This window comes from Vidua macroura, chromosome 1 (genome assembly GCF_024509145.1).
Source record: "Vidua macroura isolate BioBank_ID:100142 chromosome 1, ASM2450914v1, whole genome shotgun sequence".
In the NCBI taxonomy this organism is placed as follows: domain Eukaryota; kingdom Metazoa; phylum Chordata; class Aves; order Passeriformes; family Viduidae; genus Vidua; species Vidua macroura.
In genome coordinates, this window is record NC_071571.1 from 146,004,573 (window position 1) to 146,025,672 (window position 21,100).

General features: G+C 36.7%; 1 protein-coding gene across 3 annotated transcripts in view; it reads right to left on the reverse strand.

Moving 5' to 3' along the window:
* Positions 1-2,105: 2,105 nt before the first annotated feature.
* The window catches only part of DNAAF11 (dynein axonemal assembly factor 11), a 34,468-nt gene continuing 15,473 nt past the window's right edge, over positions 2,106-21,100 (reverse strand). For 2 of the 3 annotated variants that reach the window (XM_053985772.1, XM_053985791.1), the window contains exons 8-12: positions 20,734-20,799; positions 19,034-19,103; positions 18,109-18,204; positions 11,812-11,897; positions 2,106-2,397 (exon numbers count right to left, since the gene is read on the reverse strand). In XM_053985772.1, coding sequence (XP_053841747.1) covers positions 2,211-2,397; positions 11,812-11,897; positions 18,109-18,204; positions 19,034-19,103; positions 20,734-20,799 — 505 coding nt within the window. In that variant the 3' untranslated portion in view covers positions 2,106-2,210. Of the gene's footprint in view, positions 2,398-10,076; positions 10,890-11,811; positions 11,898-18,108; positions 18,205-19,033; positions 19,104-20,733; positions 20,800-21,100 lie in introns of those variants that run through there. The other variant, XM_053985783.1, reaches the window with a different exon arrangement.

Consider the following 21,100-nt stretch of genomic DNA (forward strand, 5'->3'; position numbering starts at 1 on the left):
AGCCTTTTCTCTTCATCCGTCCCAAGGTCAGCAAAATTCATACTTCTGAAACAAAAGGAAGTAGGCTTGAAAGGAATAAAACTATAAAATGTCCACCTGATTGCTAAAAATTACTTTATCTGTTGCCTGTTTACCTATTTGGGCTGCAGAGTTTCATGAAACAGCACCAACTTTTAGGATTCCCAGGCTCTTCCTGGGCTGCAAGGTGGTCTCTGTTCCACAGGGATTTCTCAGGGGCTGCCAGGGGGGGACCCCTCCTCTGAGCCTGCAGCCCCTCCTGCCCTCCCCCCCTCCTCAGCTCCTCCTCTTGTACTGCTGTCACCTTTAGCCCTTGCTGGACCTGTTTGTCCCAAAGATCTTGCAGCCCCACTGCCACCCCCAGGGCAGGGACACCCTGTGCCATCTCAAATACAGAACCTTGATGTGCAATCTAGAAAATGATCCATGCTCACCCTATGGGCATATTACTACTCAGTGAGATCAAGAGATAAAATTTAATATGTCTTTTCCATAGTTAGCTGGCAAGGTTAGGCATTTCTAGTGAATTGGGACATATTGCAAAAGCAGTTGATGTTTTTATTCTCCATTAACCAGAGCAGAGCTGATTAAATATATTCCAGGGCTCAGAGGTTTGAATCATTGAAGAATTTATTCTGAAGTTGGAAAAATTGAGTCACTGCAAAACAAAAATCCAAGATGATAGGATGGTCCATCAGATGATGCCCAAATTCAACTTTGGTTTATGTCTTTGAGATATATAAATTTTCTTTTCAGCTTTTAGTATATCTAGCATTAGTATGAAACTTCATTTTTTTACCCTCTATCCATTTCAAATTGCAACCGAAGAAAATGCATCGGTTCAAGCCATCAGCCTAAGCTGATGGATATTTTCTGCTTCTCTTCAGTGCACTTTAAGATACACTATTTATCTTTATCTTACATTAAACATCTGTGAAGAAAACTATAAAACACTTTTAGAGTGGCTAAAAATTCCCAGAATTCAATGGGAATATTTTCATTCAAACTGCTGAGGTTTTTGCACAATATTTTTCACAATTAGGGATACAGCACTTTCAAAGGCTGTGTTATCGTGACTATGTGCTGAGGATACTGTGGGCACTATCTGAACTTAAACAGTGGTTCAGTTATAACTGCAACCTATTAATCTTCTATCTTAAGGATGAAAACAAATTTTAACCAGAAAATATTGTTTGATTCTTCCTGACTTTGCTTGCTCTTTACTAAAAGCAAACTGATTTAAATCTGAAGCATTTTCTTTTCCAAATGAAATCTTCCATTATAAACAATTACAAATGCATAAGGAAGGTAATGTAGGTCACTCAACTTATTTTTTTTCTTCAAGTTTCTCTTTATTCTCTCCCAAAATCTTCAAGGAGTGGGATTGTTAGGAAAGCTCCAGAATCCAGGAGCTGTGCATTATGCTGGAGATTCAGTGACGAATGGTAGTTTACACTCCAACCATACCCTTTTCTTCTACTGTTGTCTGTTATGAAAATGAAAACACTGAAGGAATACACAGAGATTTTTCCTATGCTTAGTTTAATGAGAAAAATCATAACTCTTGTTACAAGCCCTTCCTTCCTTCCTTCCTTCCTTCCTTCCTTCCTTCCTTCCTTCCTTCCTTCCTTCCTTCCTTCCTTCCTTCCTTCCTTCCTTCCTTCCTTCCTTCCTTCCTTCCTTCCTTCCTTCCTTCCTTCCTTCCTTCCTTCCTTCCTTCCTTCCTTCCTTCCTTCCTTCCTTCCTTCCTTCCTTCCTTCCTTCCTTCCTTCCTTCCTTCCTTCCTTCCTTCCTTCCTTCCTTCCTTCCTTCCTTCCTTCCTTCCTTCCTTCCTTCCTTCCTTCCTTCCTTCCTTCCTTCCTTCCTTCCTTCCTTCCTTCCTTCCCTTTCTCATTTTCTACAGTAATGTGTCATTTCTCAACCCAGACAGTAAATTGTTTGAAAAAATGACAATCTCTGATATAAGGCCCCTATTCTAATTTCAGAGTTACTAAGTAAACAATCTACAAAAAACAATTTATATAACAATATACTAACAGAAAATGCAGCAGAAAACACCAGCATAAAAAAATTATTTACAGGAAACGTAACATTATTGCCAACTTCAGCTCTATTTTATTTTATTTACATATAGGGTCATGAATTCAACACAAGCATTCACACTACTTATAAAGGAGATATTTCAGAATGTTTCAAATTAAGGGAGGAACATCTTCATTATTTTCAAAATCAACACAGCTCTTCTTAACCTCTGTAACCTTCTGTGGTTGGAGCTTTATAGGTCCCTGTCCAGTTCGTTCCTTTTCTTGGATTATCTTTGTCACATCAGGGAATGAATATTTACTGGGATCCACTTCCAACTTCTCAACTTGTCCACTCCTGAGACAAGAGGGAAATAAATGGAAAAAGCATAATTTCAGTGTTGAATATAACAGAACTGTTTGAATGCATTATGTGATTCTATGGTTCTATTTTGGGTGCCTGCCTATAAACACATGGTATGAGGGTTGTTACTGAGTCCAATTAAACCAGGGTTAAGAGTTCTTGTAACTTGAGAATTTATTGCTAAATAAAAACCCTAAGTGTAAACACATGAAAGTAATACAAAATCTCTAAGATTTTGTACAAAAAGATCCTTAGTCTCCAACTTCCAAAGTTAATTTTAGATAGCTGTAATTCCCTTTATATCAGAACATGGTGACTGCTGGTATCACAGTACAAATGGTTGGCTTTTGATATAAGATCTTTTTTAAATCCAATTGTTTTTTATTAAATTAAATTATAAGAAAAATCAGAGTTTTAACACAATTTTCATATTCTATTGCTATTAACGATACTCTTTCAGATGACACTTTGAAATGTGTACTGACCACTCATTAAGGTAATCTATCCACATCACATGATGATCAAAGATTTGAAACATACTCTCTATCTTGTAGCATTTAATCTCATTGTTTATTTCTAAGAGAGGAGCTCAATGATTAAATGGAAAAAATCTAACCTTCTTTCATGCAATTTGTATCTGTTTACATGAAAAAATGGAAAATTGGAAATTTAATTGTACAATTATGTTTAATTTCTTCAAATTACAACATGATTTGTACATCTTCATACTCCATTTTATACTGAGTCACAGTTCCCAGCTCAGCATTAGAAAAGACAGTGCCTCACCCTTCAGAGATGTGAAAAAACTGTTTATCCAGGAGATCAGAAAGGCTCCTTAGAAATAGAACAAACAAGGGGGAGGCAAAGTCACTGCATGACAGAATGCATTTTATGGATGACAACAGAGGGAATGAAAATTTGAATATAAAGTACAGTAAAAGATTTTAAACTGAAAATACACCATCTTTAGTTGTTAAAACAGGGAGAGTTTTGTAGGGCAGCTTCCAGATTCTGCCAGTGGTTCTCCATCTGTGGGAGATGTGAGCAAGCATCCCAGCCCTCACTGTGTGCAGAGTCTCTGTCCCACTGAAGGAGAGATGCAGAGGGGCTCATGGGAGGGCTCCTCCTCTGCTCCTGTGCTATGCTGAGGAAATCAGGAGTTCCAGAAGAGGCAGTCACCAGCCTAACCACCTCTTTCAGATCTATGCCATTAGATTTTTCTTGTACTAAAGAATAATTTGATCATTTTTTTCTGAGCAGTAAACAGCCAGAAAAGCTAGCTGCTTTAATAATCTGCATAAATCTTTTCCAAATAATGTCATAAGCAAAAATTACTCAGAGTAAAATTTTATGGGTAATGAAAACAAATACAAGAACATTCTTATTTCTTTACTCTGAATATTCTTCAATTTATAAAGCTAGAATTTTTTTTCTGATATTGCAATATACTATTTAATGAAACAAAAAAGTGTTCATTTGTGGCAATACTGAAAAATGTTCATTCCCCAAAAGTAAAGGGCATTTTTGTTTCCTGTGTAATTTACAAAATGTGCTATGACCTGGAATCACTTTATCAGTAGCTGTTGGTGAGATCAGAAAGAGAGCATACCCTTAAACTAAGCATTTACCACTAATCTGAGGCACCTCAGAAAAAGCTAAAAAAGCACAAACATGAGAATAAATTAGACTCAGCTTGTCCCTCCATCACATGCTAGAAAAGAGTTTCCTTAATTTGAAGTATTTAAATTAGCAGTGGTATCTCACATTTGTTCAACAGCTCTAAAATTGTACAAACTGTCATTCATGAAAACACAATAATGGAGTTTGAATATCTTATTGCTTAGTAGCAGAATAAACTTCAGTACTGCAGAAATTAATTCACAGTGAGTGTCATAAGTAACAATCCACATCAACAAGCTATGATAAGGTTATTGCATCAGTCATTCTCCAAATTGCAACACATGTAATCTTGAAGTATGTTAGCAACAGGTAAGACTGAGAATCAAGAGGAGTGAATTTTTCCAGAAAGGAAATGGGTTTTTATGTACTTACATGAACATGATCAAACATTCTATACTTGTTTAGTAAAGCTCCACAGTGCTATCCCAGCTACAATGATACAACAACTGGCTGACAGCAAGACTCTCTGCTAGGCTGAAATCAGTGCACCTACAACAGACCTACTGCTCTCATCATGCAATCTATGCGAGGGAGCCTGGGTATTGATGAGGTCAAGGGTAACCACCTGAATATTTTTTGAAGAAAGTACAAGGGTTTTTCTATGTAATTAACAGAATAAAAACCATCTTGTTGCTGAAGCTCTTCCATGAGCAATGGTAAAACAGCTGTTATGGAAACAAAAATATTCCTTGAAGGAACAGCTAGAGAACATACCTGAAAATGTCAGTGTTTGCAAACTATTTCAAGGTCAGATCTAAAAATAGATGAAGTTGACAGTTTCTGGCACTGCTACCTGCTGCTGAGTGTTCTCTACCTAAAAAATTATGGTCAAACACTGGAGCACCACACAGAAACAAATGAAATCCTTTATTTCTTCCTGACATTTTTTTCCTTTGAAAGGCTACTTCTACCTCCACACAGTTTGACTAGGCTTTTAAAGAATAAAATTAGAAAACTCCACAATAAAGAAAGTTTTGCATAACTATAGCAGGCTGCTGAACAATCTGGTATGTGACAATACGGCATATCTGATAATTTGGTATTTCTTGATAATTTACACTTTTATTTACACAGTCTTTAATCCCCATACTTGATATTTAAATGATTTGACAGTTACATTTCCCTGTGTCAACTTCTGAATTTCAATAAAATTTAGATTGCTAGAGATTTCTCATATCTTTGATCCAGAATATATGGCTATTGACATGTGACTGAAAGTTTCCTTTCTGGTATCAGGATATAAATATAAAGATATTTAGGAGTCACAACCAACTCCTTTGAAGAGACACTTTTTCAAATCTTTTAACACTATGAATGAAACAGGACAAAAAGTAATTATCACCCTAGACAAAGTACTAATAAATCATTTTCTTGAATAAGAAAATAGAGTGATTTCAGTATATGGAATGACATTCTATTTGAGAGCTTAGAGTAAGACAAATCTTTATTTAGGTATGTTAAAAACTGATGGTGAATGTAGGATACTTGTCATACCCTGGTCTCAATTTTTGAAAATATAAGCTTAGAAAAAAATCTACTAGGTAATCTGAGCAAATATTTTTTTTTTTTTAATACTTGGAAAATTAATTCCTCTTTCATTGTGTAAGAGACCTTTCAAATCTCCATATATGTGGGTAATCTGAAATGAAGCTTTAACTGGAGTCTTCAGAATCAGCTGGAAGACATGAATACTGGTAGAATCAAATGCATTTCTCGGGGACAAAACAGTGAAGAATATCTAACAAATCAGTGGTAAATGTTCTGATAAAGAAAAGGCTGATGATATCTAGGCCATTCTGTTATTAAAGACAAATATATTTCATGAATAGGATTCATCAGACTGAGAATATATATATTACTAACATCCATGTTTTTCTAAAAGTTAGACAAAAAATCATAGCCACTGTGACATTTTCAATTTCACTGCTCCATCCCTTTCCTTTTGAATAATCACTTCAAGATGCTAAATTTTAAACTGACCTTGTCTACAAGCAAGAAAAATGCTCCAATACCTGCAATTTGCAAATTGACTCTGAATTTCCATATATGGCTATAATATAAACTTATTTTCTCTCCTTTCACTGTTAAATTTGTTAACCAAACTTGAAACCCTTAAACACTTGGGAAGCATATACTGAAAACACATCTTATTCTAACTTTTTCAAAGTTATGGATTGTTAGAAAGTAACTTTTAAGTCCATCTCTGCCCTCAGACTTTTGTCCTTGTCCCATATGCAGAACCAAAGATAACTTTAGACTGCAGTGATCAGGAAATAACTGAAGTGTTCTCTTGAGAATGTTTTCTCCAGAAGGGCACATTTCTGAAGCCTTGTCACTGTTCTTATAGTTAAGGACGATCAGATGCCAGTGTGCAAATTAATTTTCAAATCACTTTTGAGGAACCCCACCTTTTGTTCTCCTAATTAGTCAAATGATGGAGATGTACACACTCTACTTTGATTAGCTCTAAGCCTCTATGAGAATGCAAATTACTCCATATTTTGAAATTAATTTGAGTAAAAACACTTGTAACATGTTTCTTAGTCATATCTGACTACAGTTTCTGGTTAAGAAGCCAACTAAATTAGAGTTTCTATGATTCCTCCTTTCCCATATAATATTACTTGCATTCTAAAAGTTCTCAGTGTCTTCATGACAACTAGCAAACTTCATTACCAGAAAATATTAATTCTGCAAACTATTCAACTCTCAAGATTTGTGATCTAATCCCAGGTATTTATCAAAGGCATTACATCTCAACAGAACTGATAACTGACTTGTCATTTGTGATCTTTGCACACATTTACTTATCTATCATTCAGGCCACTAAAGCTAAATCAGGGTAATCCAGTAAAACAGAGCTTTGCAGTATGTTTGTTTCATCTTCAGCAACACTTACATCTCAAGTGAGATAGCTGTAGAGAATTTTCAAAATGATCAGTCTTTTACTCTTTATTTGTTAATAAGCAAAGAAAAACTTAACTAAATCCAAAGATTTCTCCAAGAAAAGTAAAGTAATGCTCGTTTATCACTGAAACTGCACACCATAAAAGAAGTTCCTTTAATAAGTCTTATTGTGCCATGTTTGCTAGAAAAAGATTAGAATTAAAATTCAACACAGTGTTTGAAAATATTCAGGTTTTCTCAGTCTCAAGTTCAATATAACTTACAGGTAATTTTATATATTTTATGTCTCTCACAATTTGTGAAATTTGGTTAAAACTAGATAACCTCTTCAGAGGCATTTATGGGTTCACCAGCAGACAGAGGTAGACAATCCAGCAGCATATTTTTCTTTTTTTTTTTTTTTCTCCCTAAGAATCCAGATGAAAAAACCCCAAACCAAACAAAACTGAAACAAAAAATTGCCAAAAGCCAAACATTATTCACTACCACTAAGAACTGATTCCAGTAGAATATAAGTCAGATTTCCAACATAATGTATTACATGGTATTCTCTAGAGCATGTGCTGGCTTGGTCACACAGTACACTCCTGCATGGCTAAGAGGGGAAAAGACACTTAGGGCAGTCAGATTAGCAAGGCCTGAACTACTAAGATAGGAATCATCTCTACCTTATATTCCTTATTTCAATATAAAAGGTGTTTATAGATCAGAACTTGCTGATTAGATTTTAATTCTGCAGAAATTGCCACTCCATTCCTTTGCCTCTTCATAATAAACCATTCTCTGGCTGCATTTCTCAACCTCTCTGTATATAAAGATCTACAGTAACAAAAAACAAAATAAAATCTAAAGACGAAAACTCAAAAAATGAAAGAAAACAGCTGTATTCCTATTAATATTTAATTACTGGAGGAACTTAAATGTGTGTATTTACATTTAGAGACATTTTGTGTTTAATTTTTTTCTTCTCCAACACGCTAAAGGAAAAATAGTCTAAAGCTGAAGGTATGAGACAAGGATTATTGACTTTATGTAACTGCTACCCTTAAGATTTCCAGTGCAACTTCTGAAATGTTGGTTTCTTTCTACCTCTGAATTTCCTTTACGCAGCTGTGGAGAACTCAACTTTGGTATCTTACAGCTGAACTGGGAGGCCAGTTCCAGTAAGGAATGGCACACTCAGCTACTGCATTAAGAGAGGCTTTGTAAATATAATAGATCAGTCTATTATTTATATATTAGTCTAAATATTATGGATCAGTGTAATTCCTTCCACAGAAACTTGCCTCTTTGAAGGCTCCAAATACATTTTCGTATATAGTCACAGAAGAAATCTCTCATACATGGCAGAAGTAACGACAATATCACCATGTAATCTAGCTAACAAGAGTTAAAGAGATTTAAATCTCTGCATTACAGTTTGGCAGATTATATGTCTGACAGCATTTAGCTAAGACATCTGTAGCTGTCAAGCATAATCACTGTAATGAATGTTCTTCTGTAATCTAAGAGACAGCTATTCAGCAAATTTTTAACATCTGGCTAGTCAGCGACTTTTCAGCTAAAGAGGTCAAAACATATACTATTTTTAGAAAGAACTGTACTTCAAAGACTCTTTTCCTACTTCTACTTTTGTGGTATTTATTCCTCTAATATTTTAGCCCTCAAAATCTGCAGGAAGCATATTATTAAAACTGCACAGAAATCAAACACAAATTTTTGGAGTTTCACTATGCCACGGAATACCTTTTGTTCATCAGCTGTCAGGAAAAAGCACCATTTCACATTATTACTTCCATGCTCCCATTATTATTTAAACATTTGCTATGCAGCCAAAACTAAAGACAGAGGGTTCTAAGGAAATATATTTTCCTAATCCACAAGTTATTTCTTTAATTTATTTTCTTGTTATGCATTTAAAGATTTAGCTGCACTTCTGTGGAAAAGCACTATTCCTTTTGCAAAGAAGAGTCATAGAATAGACTCACAGAATGATTTGGGTTCAAAGGGAAATTTACAGGTCATCCAGTCCAACCCCTCTGCAATGAGCAAGGCACAGCCTCAAGTAAATCGGGTTGCTCAGAGTCCCATTCAACCTGACCTTGAATGTTTATAGGGGTGGGGCATCCATCACCTCTCCAGGAAGCTGGTGCCAGTGCTTCACCACCCTCATAACACAAAAATTCTTTCTTATATATTTCCCCTCTTTACGTTAAAAAAAAAAAAAGCCTTGAAATCTGTTCCCATCTTTTTTACAAGATTCTTTTTAGTGTGAAAAGTTGCTAGAAGGTCTGCCTGAAACCTTATCTTTTCCAGACTGAAGAACACAGACTCTCTCAGCCTTTCCTCATAGGAGAGGCGCTCCAGCCCTCTGATAATTTTTGTAGCCTTCCTCTGGACTGGCTGCAGCAGATCCATGTCTTTCCTGTACTAAGGATCCCAGAGCTGGATGCAGAACTCCAGGTGGGGTCTTGGTAGAGCAGAGAGGGAGAAGAGAATCCCCTCCCTCAACCTGCTGTCCATGCTGCTTTTGGTCCATTTTTGCCTTTTGGCCTGCAAGTGCACACTGCCTGCTCATATCCAGTTTTTCATGCACCAGTATCCCCAAGTTTTTCTCAGGGCTGCTTTCAAGCCCTTCTGTCCTCAGTCTTTATTTATACCAGGGGCTGTCCTGACCCATGTATACCACCTTGCATTTGACCTTGTTCAACCCAATGACATTGATGTGAACCCACTTCTCAAGCTTGTCCACATCCCTTTGGATGGCATCCCACCTTCTGGCATGTGAACTGCACCACCCAGCTTGGAGTCACCCACAAACTTGCTGAGAGTGTGCTTGACATGAAAATGTACTGGTCCCAGTATGGGCCCCTGAGGGACACCACTTGCCAGTGATCTCCATCCAGAGAGTGAGTCATTGCCTACTCCCCTCTGGACACAACCATGCTACCAATTCCTGATCCACTGAACCATCCATCCACCAAATCCATATCTTACCAAATTAGAGAGAAGGATGTTGGGGGAGTGACACTGTTGAGTCAGGGACAGGCGAAATGACGTGCACGATTTCAGAAGGCAAACGAGTGTTTATTCAAAAGCACTTCTCTCTTTTATAGAGAACATCGTGAACATTAATTCCATTGGTCTTCAAGTAAAAACATTTCACTTGACTAGTACACTGGGCTTAGGTCAGTGTGGTAGAACATATCTATAACCAATATGAATGGAAAGCAAGATAATAGATTGTTTACATTCCTCTCGGACTTTTTCCCAGGCTTAGCCTGGCAGAAATCTTTCTCTTTTTCTCTCTGGCTGAACTGAGAATATCACAGGGGAGGACCATGACCAAGGCCTTACAAAAGTCCAAACAGATGGCAGCCATAGCTGTTGTCTTGCTCACTGATAGAGTCATTTGATCATAGAAGGCCACTAGGTTGGCCTTGCCCTTGGTGGAGCTGTGCTGGCTGTCCTGAATCATTCCTCTGTCCTCTGTGTGCCTCAACATAGCTTCTTGGAGGATCTGTTCCATGATACCCAGGCAGAGGAGAAACCCCGAAGGTGAGGATGATATTCTGCCAGCTGACAAGTTCCTAGCATTCTTCTTTCTACTCTTTTTTAAAATGGGTGCAATATTTCCATTTTTCCAGTCACCAGGGACTTGACCTGATTGCCATGACTTTGCAAGTATAATGGAGAGTAAGTATCCTCCACGTGACCTAGACCTTCTAAAAATATTTTAAATACTCTGTAATCAGAGTGTTACACTGTTGTAATGACTGCTGCTTAAGGAAAGGGTATAGTCCTTGGGCCTCACTAGTAATCTCAAAAAATACTTGCAGGTGCCCTCTCATCTTCTCATAAGGCAGATCATCAAGAAAAGAAGTTAATGATTGATTTTTCTTAGAAATAAGAAATTAAAAGTAGAATTAATTACAATTGACTCTTGCAGAACCATTTTGCCAGTGTCCTAAATATTGAGACCAAGAAAAGCCACAATCCAAAATGCCATTTTTTACTAACTGCTTAGCCTTTTTAACAAGATTCAACACAATAAAATCAAACAAGTAAACAAGTGCAATACTTCAAATATAAATGGATAAACAGCTTAAGGGACTTTGCTGTTACAATATCTTATTCTGGTATGAATATCATTTGCTAAAGCAAAAGGAAAAGGAAAGATTAAAACATGTATCATGGTATTTGTACTTAGGCCAAGTGTTCATGAACCCCACTGTCTATCTACAGTAGCACTTGCTAGGGGTAAAAACAGAAAATAGTGCATCACTGATATTCACTTGCTTTGGGCAGTCATTCATTACAAGATTTCAAGAGCTGGAGTTGACATCACATTTAATAGGATGGATCTGTGTTACAAGACCTTGCAGAATAGTTTTTTGAACCTATTTACTAGAGCAGCAGATCAAGCTGTATAACAGTAAGAAAATACATTCATGAGAGAGATTCAAAATAACTGCTTTCTTAAAGGTTTCCAGAGTTGGGTTCCATAGCAAGGAGCTCTGCAGAGGCCATTCTTAGAAGGTGATTTCGTTTTAGTATATACCAGTTAACAACCTGAATGAGCTGATGGAAAAAAACTGATAGGAAAAAATAAATGGATTTTTGGCTTTGCTATTGAAGGAGATCACTTTTTAATAAACAGCACCAGACAGGTTATTAATCTAAAGCTTTCAGACATACTTTTACTCTACACTAATCAATATTTTCATATTTTCAACAATAACCTAAAAGAAGTACATATTCTGGCATGTGAATAACACACTGATAAAAATAAAACTGATGCAGAAGATAAAAAGGAATTACCTTCTTGTGTTTTTTTGCTGTGCATTGCAGTCAGCATGTTTAATGGAAGCTGAAACTTTTTGCTTAGCCAGGATTATTTCTTTAGCCTAAAATAAAAATATACAAAACATAATTCTCATAAAAGTTGACACTTTTGCTTGCAAGCATTTAAATAATCTTTCAAAAATAGAAAATTGAGAGTGTCTGCATAAATTTTCTCTTGTGACATTTACTCTTTCTGTTACATTTTAACACTCTTCACTCAGTATGAAACACAGACATAAGGCAAGTTAAACCAAATTATCTGAATGGAAATACAGTCAAACATTTATAAAATTATACAAGAAAAGAGTATTTAAATATATACATCTACTTATGTTTAAATATGCTATCTTGTTTAGCACCATGTTAATAATGCACATTACTGACTGCACTTCGGTTCTGGTGTCCAAGTACTTGTTCTGACATTTTTATTAAAAAATAATCTGCAGTCTGGACTTGTCCTCACTCAAATGACAACTGACCACAAACTCTATCAGCTCCTTTGCTAAAACAGAAACTTAGGTTCAAAGCCCAGATGAATTCCCCTTCTCAAAGAAAACACATCCACCATGATTTTTGGAAGATATGTTATTGACAAAAGGGTATCTCATTGCAAAGCAAGATTGCAAAAGGATGTCTCTTTCCCTTCATAACAACAGCATGGGAGAGGGATCCCTTAAGCATCTGAAAGGAGGAAGAACAGGAACTACACCAAATAGGTGTCATGTTATTGACTGTTTCATAGTCCAACTGATTTGAGAGCAGTCTGTTCCAGAAGCCTTGTGAATTAAATCTCCACTCTGAACCCCAAATTATATAATGACAGTCTGTAGCTTCTGTCATCTGTTTCTGGAAATTGAAGAGGCTGAACCCCTCTGATTCTGTATATACTCTGATGAGAGAAAGAAAGCCTTGTTTCTTTCTACATTCCCTCTTTTCAAGTGTTCTTTTTTTTTTTAACAGAAATTCATCCTGCTGATCCCCTTGAGACTTGTGCTTCTTACTTTGCTCTCAGAGCACACCATCAAGGATTGTGAAGAAATGTGCTGATTCTGCACTCCTAAGAAAATACATCCTTGACAAGAACTGACCTTGGAACTTAGGGAAGGGTTAGGATTTGTCTAATTTGGGCTCAGTAGTAAGATATCAGTGTGAAATTTGAAGCCTGTGGTATATAAGAAAATGGACTAAATTAATATAATGAAGCTTTCTGAAAGTTATTCTATGATACTAATATTTATGATACTAATACTATGATTTCTAATATTTACATTTTTGTGTATAGTTTTGGGCACCACAATATAAAAAAGACATGAAGCTATGAAGGAGCATGCAAAGGGGGCCACGAGGATGGTGGAGGGTCTGGAGGAGAAGCTTTATGAGGAGTGGCTGAGTCTCTTGGTCTCTTTAGCCTGGAGGAGATGGAGGGGAGGCTTCACTGAGGTCTTCAACATCCTCATGAGAGGAAGAGGACAGGCAGGCACTGATCTCTTCTCTCAGGTAACTAGTGGCAAGACCCATGGGAATGGCCTGAAGCCGTGTCAGGGGAGGTTTAGGCTGGATATTAGGAAAAGGTTCTTTACCCAGAGGGTGTTTGGGCACTTGAGCAGGCTCCCCAGGAAAGCTCTCACAGCACCAAGCCTGGCAGGGTTGAAGAAGCACTTTTGACAATGCTCTCAGGCACGTGGTGTGATTCTTGGGGTGTCCTGTGCAGGGCCAAGAGTTGGATTTGATGATCCTGATGGGTTCCATCCAACCCAGCATATCCTATGATTCTATGATTAATTAGAAAACAGAAAATGCACCCCTTTTAAGATCATTATCAAAGGATTCTAGATCGAGATGTTTTAAATAAAACCTGGAGTGTATTTGAGAAAACAGAAGGAATATTCGAAAGCCATATTTTTATTCATATTTTCAGTCCATCCTTTTTTTCCTACAATGGTTTTCTTATTCTACAATGTTAATTCCTCTGTGTAACAGATTTTCCCTGAATCATGCTTATGCTGAAGGATTATTAGATTTCTAGGGTTCTACAGCTGTGTCTCCACATGCCTTTGATGGTAATGAAATATTACTGCATTTACCATACCTAGATAAGTAAGAATTACATAAAGTAGTTCTATCAAATAACACTGACATGCATAATACACACCACTCCTATTTTTAGATTAATTAAGGAATCTAACTCTCATTGATCTTTAAATTTCTAATCTCTTTTGAAATCCCAGGCAATAAAAAGCTGCCAGCATTCATTTGTGGCTGGTAATATAATAAAGAATTAATCAAAAGTCCAAATTTTACTCTCTGACTCACTAAACTAAGGAAAAGAAAATTTTAAAACATGACAGAGAATGTCTCAGAACTCTAAATAAAACCTGCTTGACAATAACACTGGGGTTTGATGCTTTTACTGAGGCAGTAATTAAAATGCTGGTGTAATCTACTGATGACATTTTATGAAATAATTTATTAGTTTGCCAATTTTAGTCAAATTCTATTAAAGAATCTCCCAGTTTTTCATTTGCCTGCATCATCTGTAAAGATAATGCTGCCACAGCATAGAGGTTCAAAATCTGAGAAGCTTCATGTCACAAATATTTTTCCCACAACACAAGGCATGTGCAATGTAGTCACTGTCAACACCTTACTCATGCAAAATCTCCATACAAAGGACTATTGCAGTATAAACACTACACTTTAAAAGTGCCACTGTATTATTTCACTGAACATTGTGTCCTTCACTTTGTTTTGATGACCTTCCAAAAAATGTTGGTAAACACTCCCTTAGAAAGGCACCCATTCTGTGACGATTTGTTGTGTAGCCAGTAATATGGTGAAAAATATGTTTCCAGAAATGAATGTGAAAATTATTCCTTTATTTTACTTCATGTAGAATTTACTATCTCCAACATCTGTGATGTGACAAGGTCATCAGAGAGGCAAGGAAAGAGGTTTTATTTTTTATTTTAAAGACTAGGGAACTCTAAACAGGCTGGAAGATGATTGGTTTTCACCAATCATCAAGGCTTATTAACCTGATCAGAAGCTTATTAAAACAAATGAAAACCACTTAGAATTCAGATAGATTTCTGTTGTGTTACTGAGAAGAGAGAACTATTTTTAGGATACTATTGCATGAAGCTTATTATAGGAGACTATTTTTAGATTAATGGACAATATTTCAGTTATGTAAGTAATGTGCTAGGCCATTTATGTAGCTGCAAAAAATACTATTTTGATAACTTTTTTAGGAACAAAAGGATATAATACAGCTTAATATGGTCATTAAGCTTGTCTTGTCACTGATAAAGCCTGAAAGAAATTGATTGTATTCTGGTCTTCCAGAATACAAATTCCTCTTACTAAGAGGAATTCCCATTAAGTTGCTGATCATGAGCTAGTATTCTCAAGCATTGATAAAATCAGCCACAATATTCTGCAAGAAAAATATTTATTGGCCTAAATATTTATTTACCTTTCTTCCTATATTACATCCCACTAACCATAAGAACAAAATTTGTATGGTTCAAGATCATCTGAAGAAGATCTATGCCCCAAAATTTAAACTAAGCACTCTATTTCAGTCCTAGGGGAAGAGAACAGATTCTGTGACTGTAAAAAGAACAGCGAACAATAGGTTAGTATCCTGTACTTGCAATTTCAGTGAAGTAACACAGATCCATCTTTGGTCAGCAAATCCAGTTCACAGGATCACAGAATGCTGGAGATTGGCAAGGACCTGTGGATCTAATCCAAATTAGATGCTCAAGCAGGGCCCACTTGAGCCAGTTGCCCAGGACCACTGGGCATTCTAAAGATGGCTTTAGAATATCTCCAGGGATGGAGGATTCACAACCTCCCTGGGTGACCTGTGCAGGCACCTGATCACCTTCACAGTCAGAGATTCTTGGTCTTCAGAGGGAACTCCTGCATTTCAGTCTGTGACTACTGTCTCTGGTGCTGTCACTGGGCACTACTTAAAAGAGCCTGGCTCTGACTCTTTGCACCCTTCCTTTAGGTATTTCTGTGAATTGATAAGATCCCCTTGAGCCTTCTCTCCTCCAGGCTGGATAGTCCCAGCTCTCTCAGCCTTTCCTCACAGGAGAGGTGCTCCAGTTCCTTGATCATCTTTGTGGCCCTTTGCTGGATTCTCTCCAGCAGGTCCATGTCACTCTTGCCCTGGGGAGCCCAGCACTGGACACAGCACTCCATGTGTCTCTCACCAAAGCTGAACAGAGCGGGAGGATGGCCTTCCTCCACCTGCTGGCCATGCTCCTTACACTGCTCAGGACTCAGCTGGTGTTCTTTGACAGAAGAGGGTATGCTAACTCATGTTCAACTACGTGGCAACCAAGACTCCCTTTGCTTTTCTGCAAAGCTGCTTTCCAGAATCCACTGACAACAAAGACACCATGCAGCATTCCATTCATGCATCCCTTGCTGTGTCCAAAATACTCCAGCAGAGTAGTTTAACCAAAGCATGCTTAGACAGAACCAAAGCTGAGAACATTTACCCAGTTATTCTATAGTGCTACTCTCTCCTCACATTTTACTGAGATGTATTCTAAGAATCATGTATTCTGAGATGAAGTATGCTCCAGAGCCTCAGGCTAGGCAAAATATGTAGGCGTAGCTAAAATATCAAGGTAGGTTAAATATAAAGTTAATAATGGAATAAAGGCAGCTCTCAATCACAATATGAAGAGAGAATATTCATTTTTCTGATTTAGGTATGATTTTATAGGCAGGCAGCAGAGTTAATATATATCCAGACACACTTGGAAATATTTACATTTTCTAAGGCATTGATCATCCACAAAGGGACTAGCAAGATGTATGAGTAATAAAAGCAGGGTATGGCACAGAAAACTGCAAAGCCAAGTTACTATTAAACAAAAAAAATCATATACATTTGAAAATTACACTATCCAAAATGACAAATATCAAGGTCTCATTTTCAAACAAATTTATGGAAACATAAATTCTCATTTGAGTGAATTTTGAACATTCAGAAAATATCTTCCTTAACCAAATAAGTACAAATTTTAGTATTCTTACAGTTTTTGGCAAAAGTGCATGTTTGATGCTAGAGTGACAGTTTGTGATTCGATGAGGGGCTGTCCTCATAGGGACAGACAGATGGTATGGGACTGGAGTGTAGAAGGGAACATAGAAGGTAATAACCACAAAAGATAGAGCCAAAAGTTAGAGCTACTAGATGCATAGTCTTAGAATTAAATCAGAATCACAAAGTGAAAAAAATGATCCCATATAGCAGGTGAGGCTATTTCTGCTAAATAGTTTCTTCCTTCAGAAGGAAATGCTGTATTTGATATATTCTGGTGAGCTCACACATATCCCCTGCCCTTACACAACAGAGAAATTTCCTAAAGGGCAGAAGGGTAAGGCTAGAGCACCAAGAGATTGTTTTTTTTACTGTATCCCTGGGCAGGATTACCATATTCCAAAAGCCAAAAGTATAAGATGTCCGACAGAGACCTTAAAAGCAACCCAACCCTCCCAAGGCAACAGCAGATGCTACAGTTGATTAACTTTTCCCTCAGCATCCAGAACCTCACCATATAATCCATTCTCATCTCTGGAACTCCACCTCCCTAGAACTTCCAGCTCCCTGTCTGCTCCAAGCAGTTTCATTTGAAACACCATGTTGCCACAACCTTCTTGCTCTATGGTCACAGTAATTTGTACAGCTGGTCAGGGGATCTTTTCCAGTCAGGCAGAGCATGAAGGGAAAATGAATTAAGCAACTCTTTTTCCAAACACATGAGAAATGAGAGTAGTGCATCATCCCTTTATTTGAACAAACATGTAACCTTCATACATATGTGTGCCACACAAATTTTTATAAACTGATTCATTCTTATTATTTCACAAGTGGAAAAAGGAAATAGGTATGTGTTTATTTTCATTATTTAAAAAAAAGCTATCTTCTTACACATTTGCACAATACCACATGTTTTGCATAGTCTCTTTTAGCATATAAAAAAGCTGATCTTGTTTAAAGTAAAGGAAATATAAATTTCTATTAATACTCATTTTCATTGTGTTCCTGTAGAGGGATTTTAAATACTAAGGCTTGGCTCTGCAATGAAATTGTCTTTATGCAATGCTCCTTTTTAGGAAAATATGCCCCTGCGGGAAAGGCTAGACTGTGTATCTTTAGCAAGCCAGATGTTACCTGTAACTCAGAAACATTCCCAAAGTACTCACAACATTTAAGGACCTTTGTGTGATGTCTCCTATTTTACATACCTTTGGCATGGTGACAACTAAATGACCAGTTGTTTGTGATCTTTTAGCAGAGCTGCTGTCTGGCTTCACTTCCTCAGGGAGCACGAGCTGAAAAGGCTACAAGACAAAATGGAATTGAAGTATATCATGCTAGAATATTTTTTCTTTCTTTCACATGGACGAAACAAATACAAAACCACCACTATCACATCCTTTGATTTTAAGGACACTGCAGGTTTAAATGCTTTCACTTTAGGTATGGTATTACTAAACCTAATAAATTATGCTAAGTAGCTTTTGCTTACAAGTAGAGTCAGATGTATGTTCCTGGAATTGCTGCCATTCCTGAAGTGGTATTTCTAAAGAAGGTTATAAAATGATGCTTGACTTATATCAGCAATTAAATGAGAAAGATTATCCAGTCTATTTAGACATAAATCAATTCTCAAGATTTGTTTATGCAGTTGGCTCAGTTAAAAATAGGGATTTTGGTTTACTGTGGAAGCACTTTGAATTTTTTTTTAAATGATGATAAAATTAAAACCACCAAGAAAAGAGAAAACTGGAATGACATTTTCAATGCCCTTCCAAAAGAACATACATCCATTGGTTTCTGTCAGCTATAAATTCCAGATTGTGAAATTGCTAAATTCTAGCCTAGGGCAACTAGGAAGCTCTCTTCTAAAGTGAATTATGGTACACTCTGCAGGGGGAATAAGAAGAGAGGAGAGAAGGAAAGTGAAATTTTATTTCAGGCTTTGTACATCTTCTGGTTAGGACTTCCATAGTTTATGTGTGGTTCAAAATGATCTTGGTATTGAAAGAACATTCCCTCTGCATAGATGCAAATGACTGGTAACTTACAGAAGTCAGATCCAGAGTCCACTGAATAACTATGGCAAACATTAACTCTTGATTTGAAATGAATGTATAAGAAATCACGAACCTTTCCCTTCACCAGTACTCGTATGTAAGTTGGCTGCACATCAACATCAAGTAAAGAAGTGTCCAAATGTCTTCAGCATGAAATATAAATAAATGAATCAATCTACAACAGATCATATAGCTCTTTCAAAGTTTCATAGTTTATAAAGCACAAGCTTAAATTTCAGTTATTAAACTTTCCAAAATACTATTAGGATTTAAAGTTTTGGGGAAAAACACCCCATGATCTTCCTGTGAATGTCACTTATAATAACGTCTTAAGTTCTGCCAAGTCCATGACATTAGCTTTTGTATAACTGCAAGGATTCAAAATCCTTGAGGAAAACAAAAAGGTCTTTCATCTTTTAGTTCAGTGCTTTGCATTAATATGAAAATTAATCAATGTACTATTTAAAATTGTGAAAATAATTTGCTACTATCCCTTCTGAAGGTTTTACTACTAAAATTATAACAGAAATTCCCTTTTTTTGTACAGAATTTGCTGGAAAACAAAGAACAGATATACTTTCCTTTCCCACAGAACACAGTAATTTTAAATCTTTCTAACAAAATTTGTGGCCTGTAAAAGCTCCACTTTTACATCTGCTCTTCACTACGTGACACCCGATGTGACTCATGGGAATGCACAAGTACCTATTTCCCCATTTCCCTTCTTTTACAATGTTACTTTACAGGTGAATTTTTCAAATGTTTTAGTCTGCATTTCTTACAAGTGAGCACAGACTATTAAAATATGTACTACCCAGGGTCCCAAAGTGTTCAAGAAATGACTGTACATGGCACTTAGTGCTATGGTGTAGCTGACAAAGTCATAATGGGTTAAAGGCTGGACTTAATGATCTTGAAGGTATTTCCTAACCTAAATGATTCTGTGACTCTGTAGTACATCCAGCAAATTATTGCACTTGAATAGATTTTCTGAGGTTCTAGAAAAAGATCTGTATCTTGTAAGTCAGAAACATAGAGCAAACCTATTTTGAGGGAAATGAATGACTTTCAAGGGAAGCACACCTGGCATGAGTAATATTTTAGTGCTATAAAACTAGTTCAATTTTTATGGAACAAGTTTCTATTATGGATATATAAACTTGTGGGTTTCCAACCCCTTCCTGAAGAATGGAAAAGGTGACTGAAATGCTTAGCAGTATATTTACTACCTCCTTGTCATATTTTGCCTGATTCAACCAAATTTCTTCCAAGCAATGCTCTGGTACATTTCAAGGATAGGAATGAGCCACGGACTCTTTCCACTAATCAAGGAAAATAAGACAAGTCTACTCTATTCTGTCTCAGGGAGAAGAAGAATTTAACTAGAAGCACATGAACTGTACTGAAGCACTTCTAGGGCCAAAGCATGAGCAGAAAACCCACTCCCCACAGCCCTTATCTGCAAAGCAGGAGTGGAAAAGATTTTACGTATGTTAAAGAGAACAGGTGTGGAAGACACCTGTCTGTGTCTGCAGAAAACATCAGTTCCCAAAAGGACTATTAGAAACAGTGTCTATTCAGGATTAACAGAACAGTCTGAAGGGCCTTTGGCTTATTCAACTTCACTTTTTTGGCACAAGTTTTGAGATTGGTTCCATTATCCACTACATTATTTGTTTTCTTCGTGAAAAGTCCCCGTTACAGAGAGCAGTATAATTGAAACACTGTGTATTGCATCTTATGAGTGGCAAAAATTATTGGGAAAAATCTGACCTGTAAACAGCAAGATCCAAGATGATCTGGTTGTTTTCTTCATCATCTTTCAGAGAAAAATGAAGCCTAATAACAATGACAAGAAACACTTCCAGGGTAAATAGTACTGGAATGAATAAGCAAACATTACAGCATAGTTCAAATGTTAGAAATTTTAGATGAATATAAACACCATTTAGACAATATGTCATATGATCATTTAGAAACAGTTGCAATTTGCCCCATGAACAGAAAAAATACTGGCATTTGAGCCAAAGTCACTCTGATATTTATTTTCTGTTCTCCCTACTCAAACCACAAGAAAAAGAAAAAAAATCCTCTGCTGAAGGTCAGTTAAAATTAAGCCCATTCTGACAATGAAGAACGA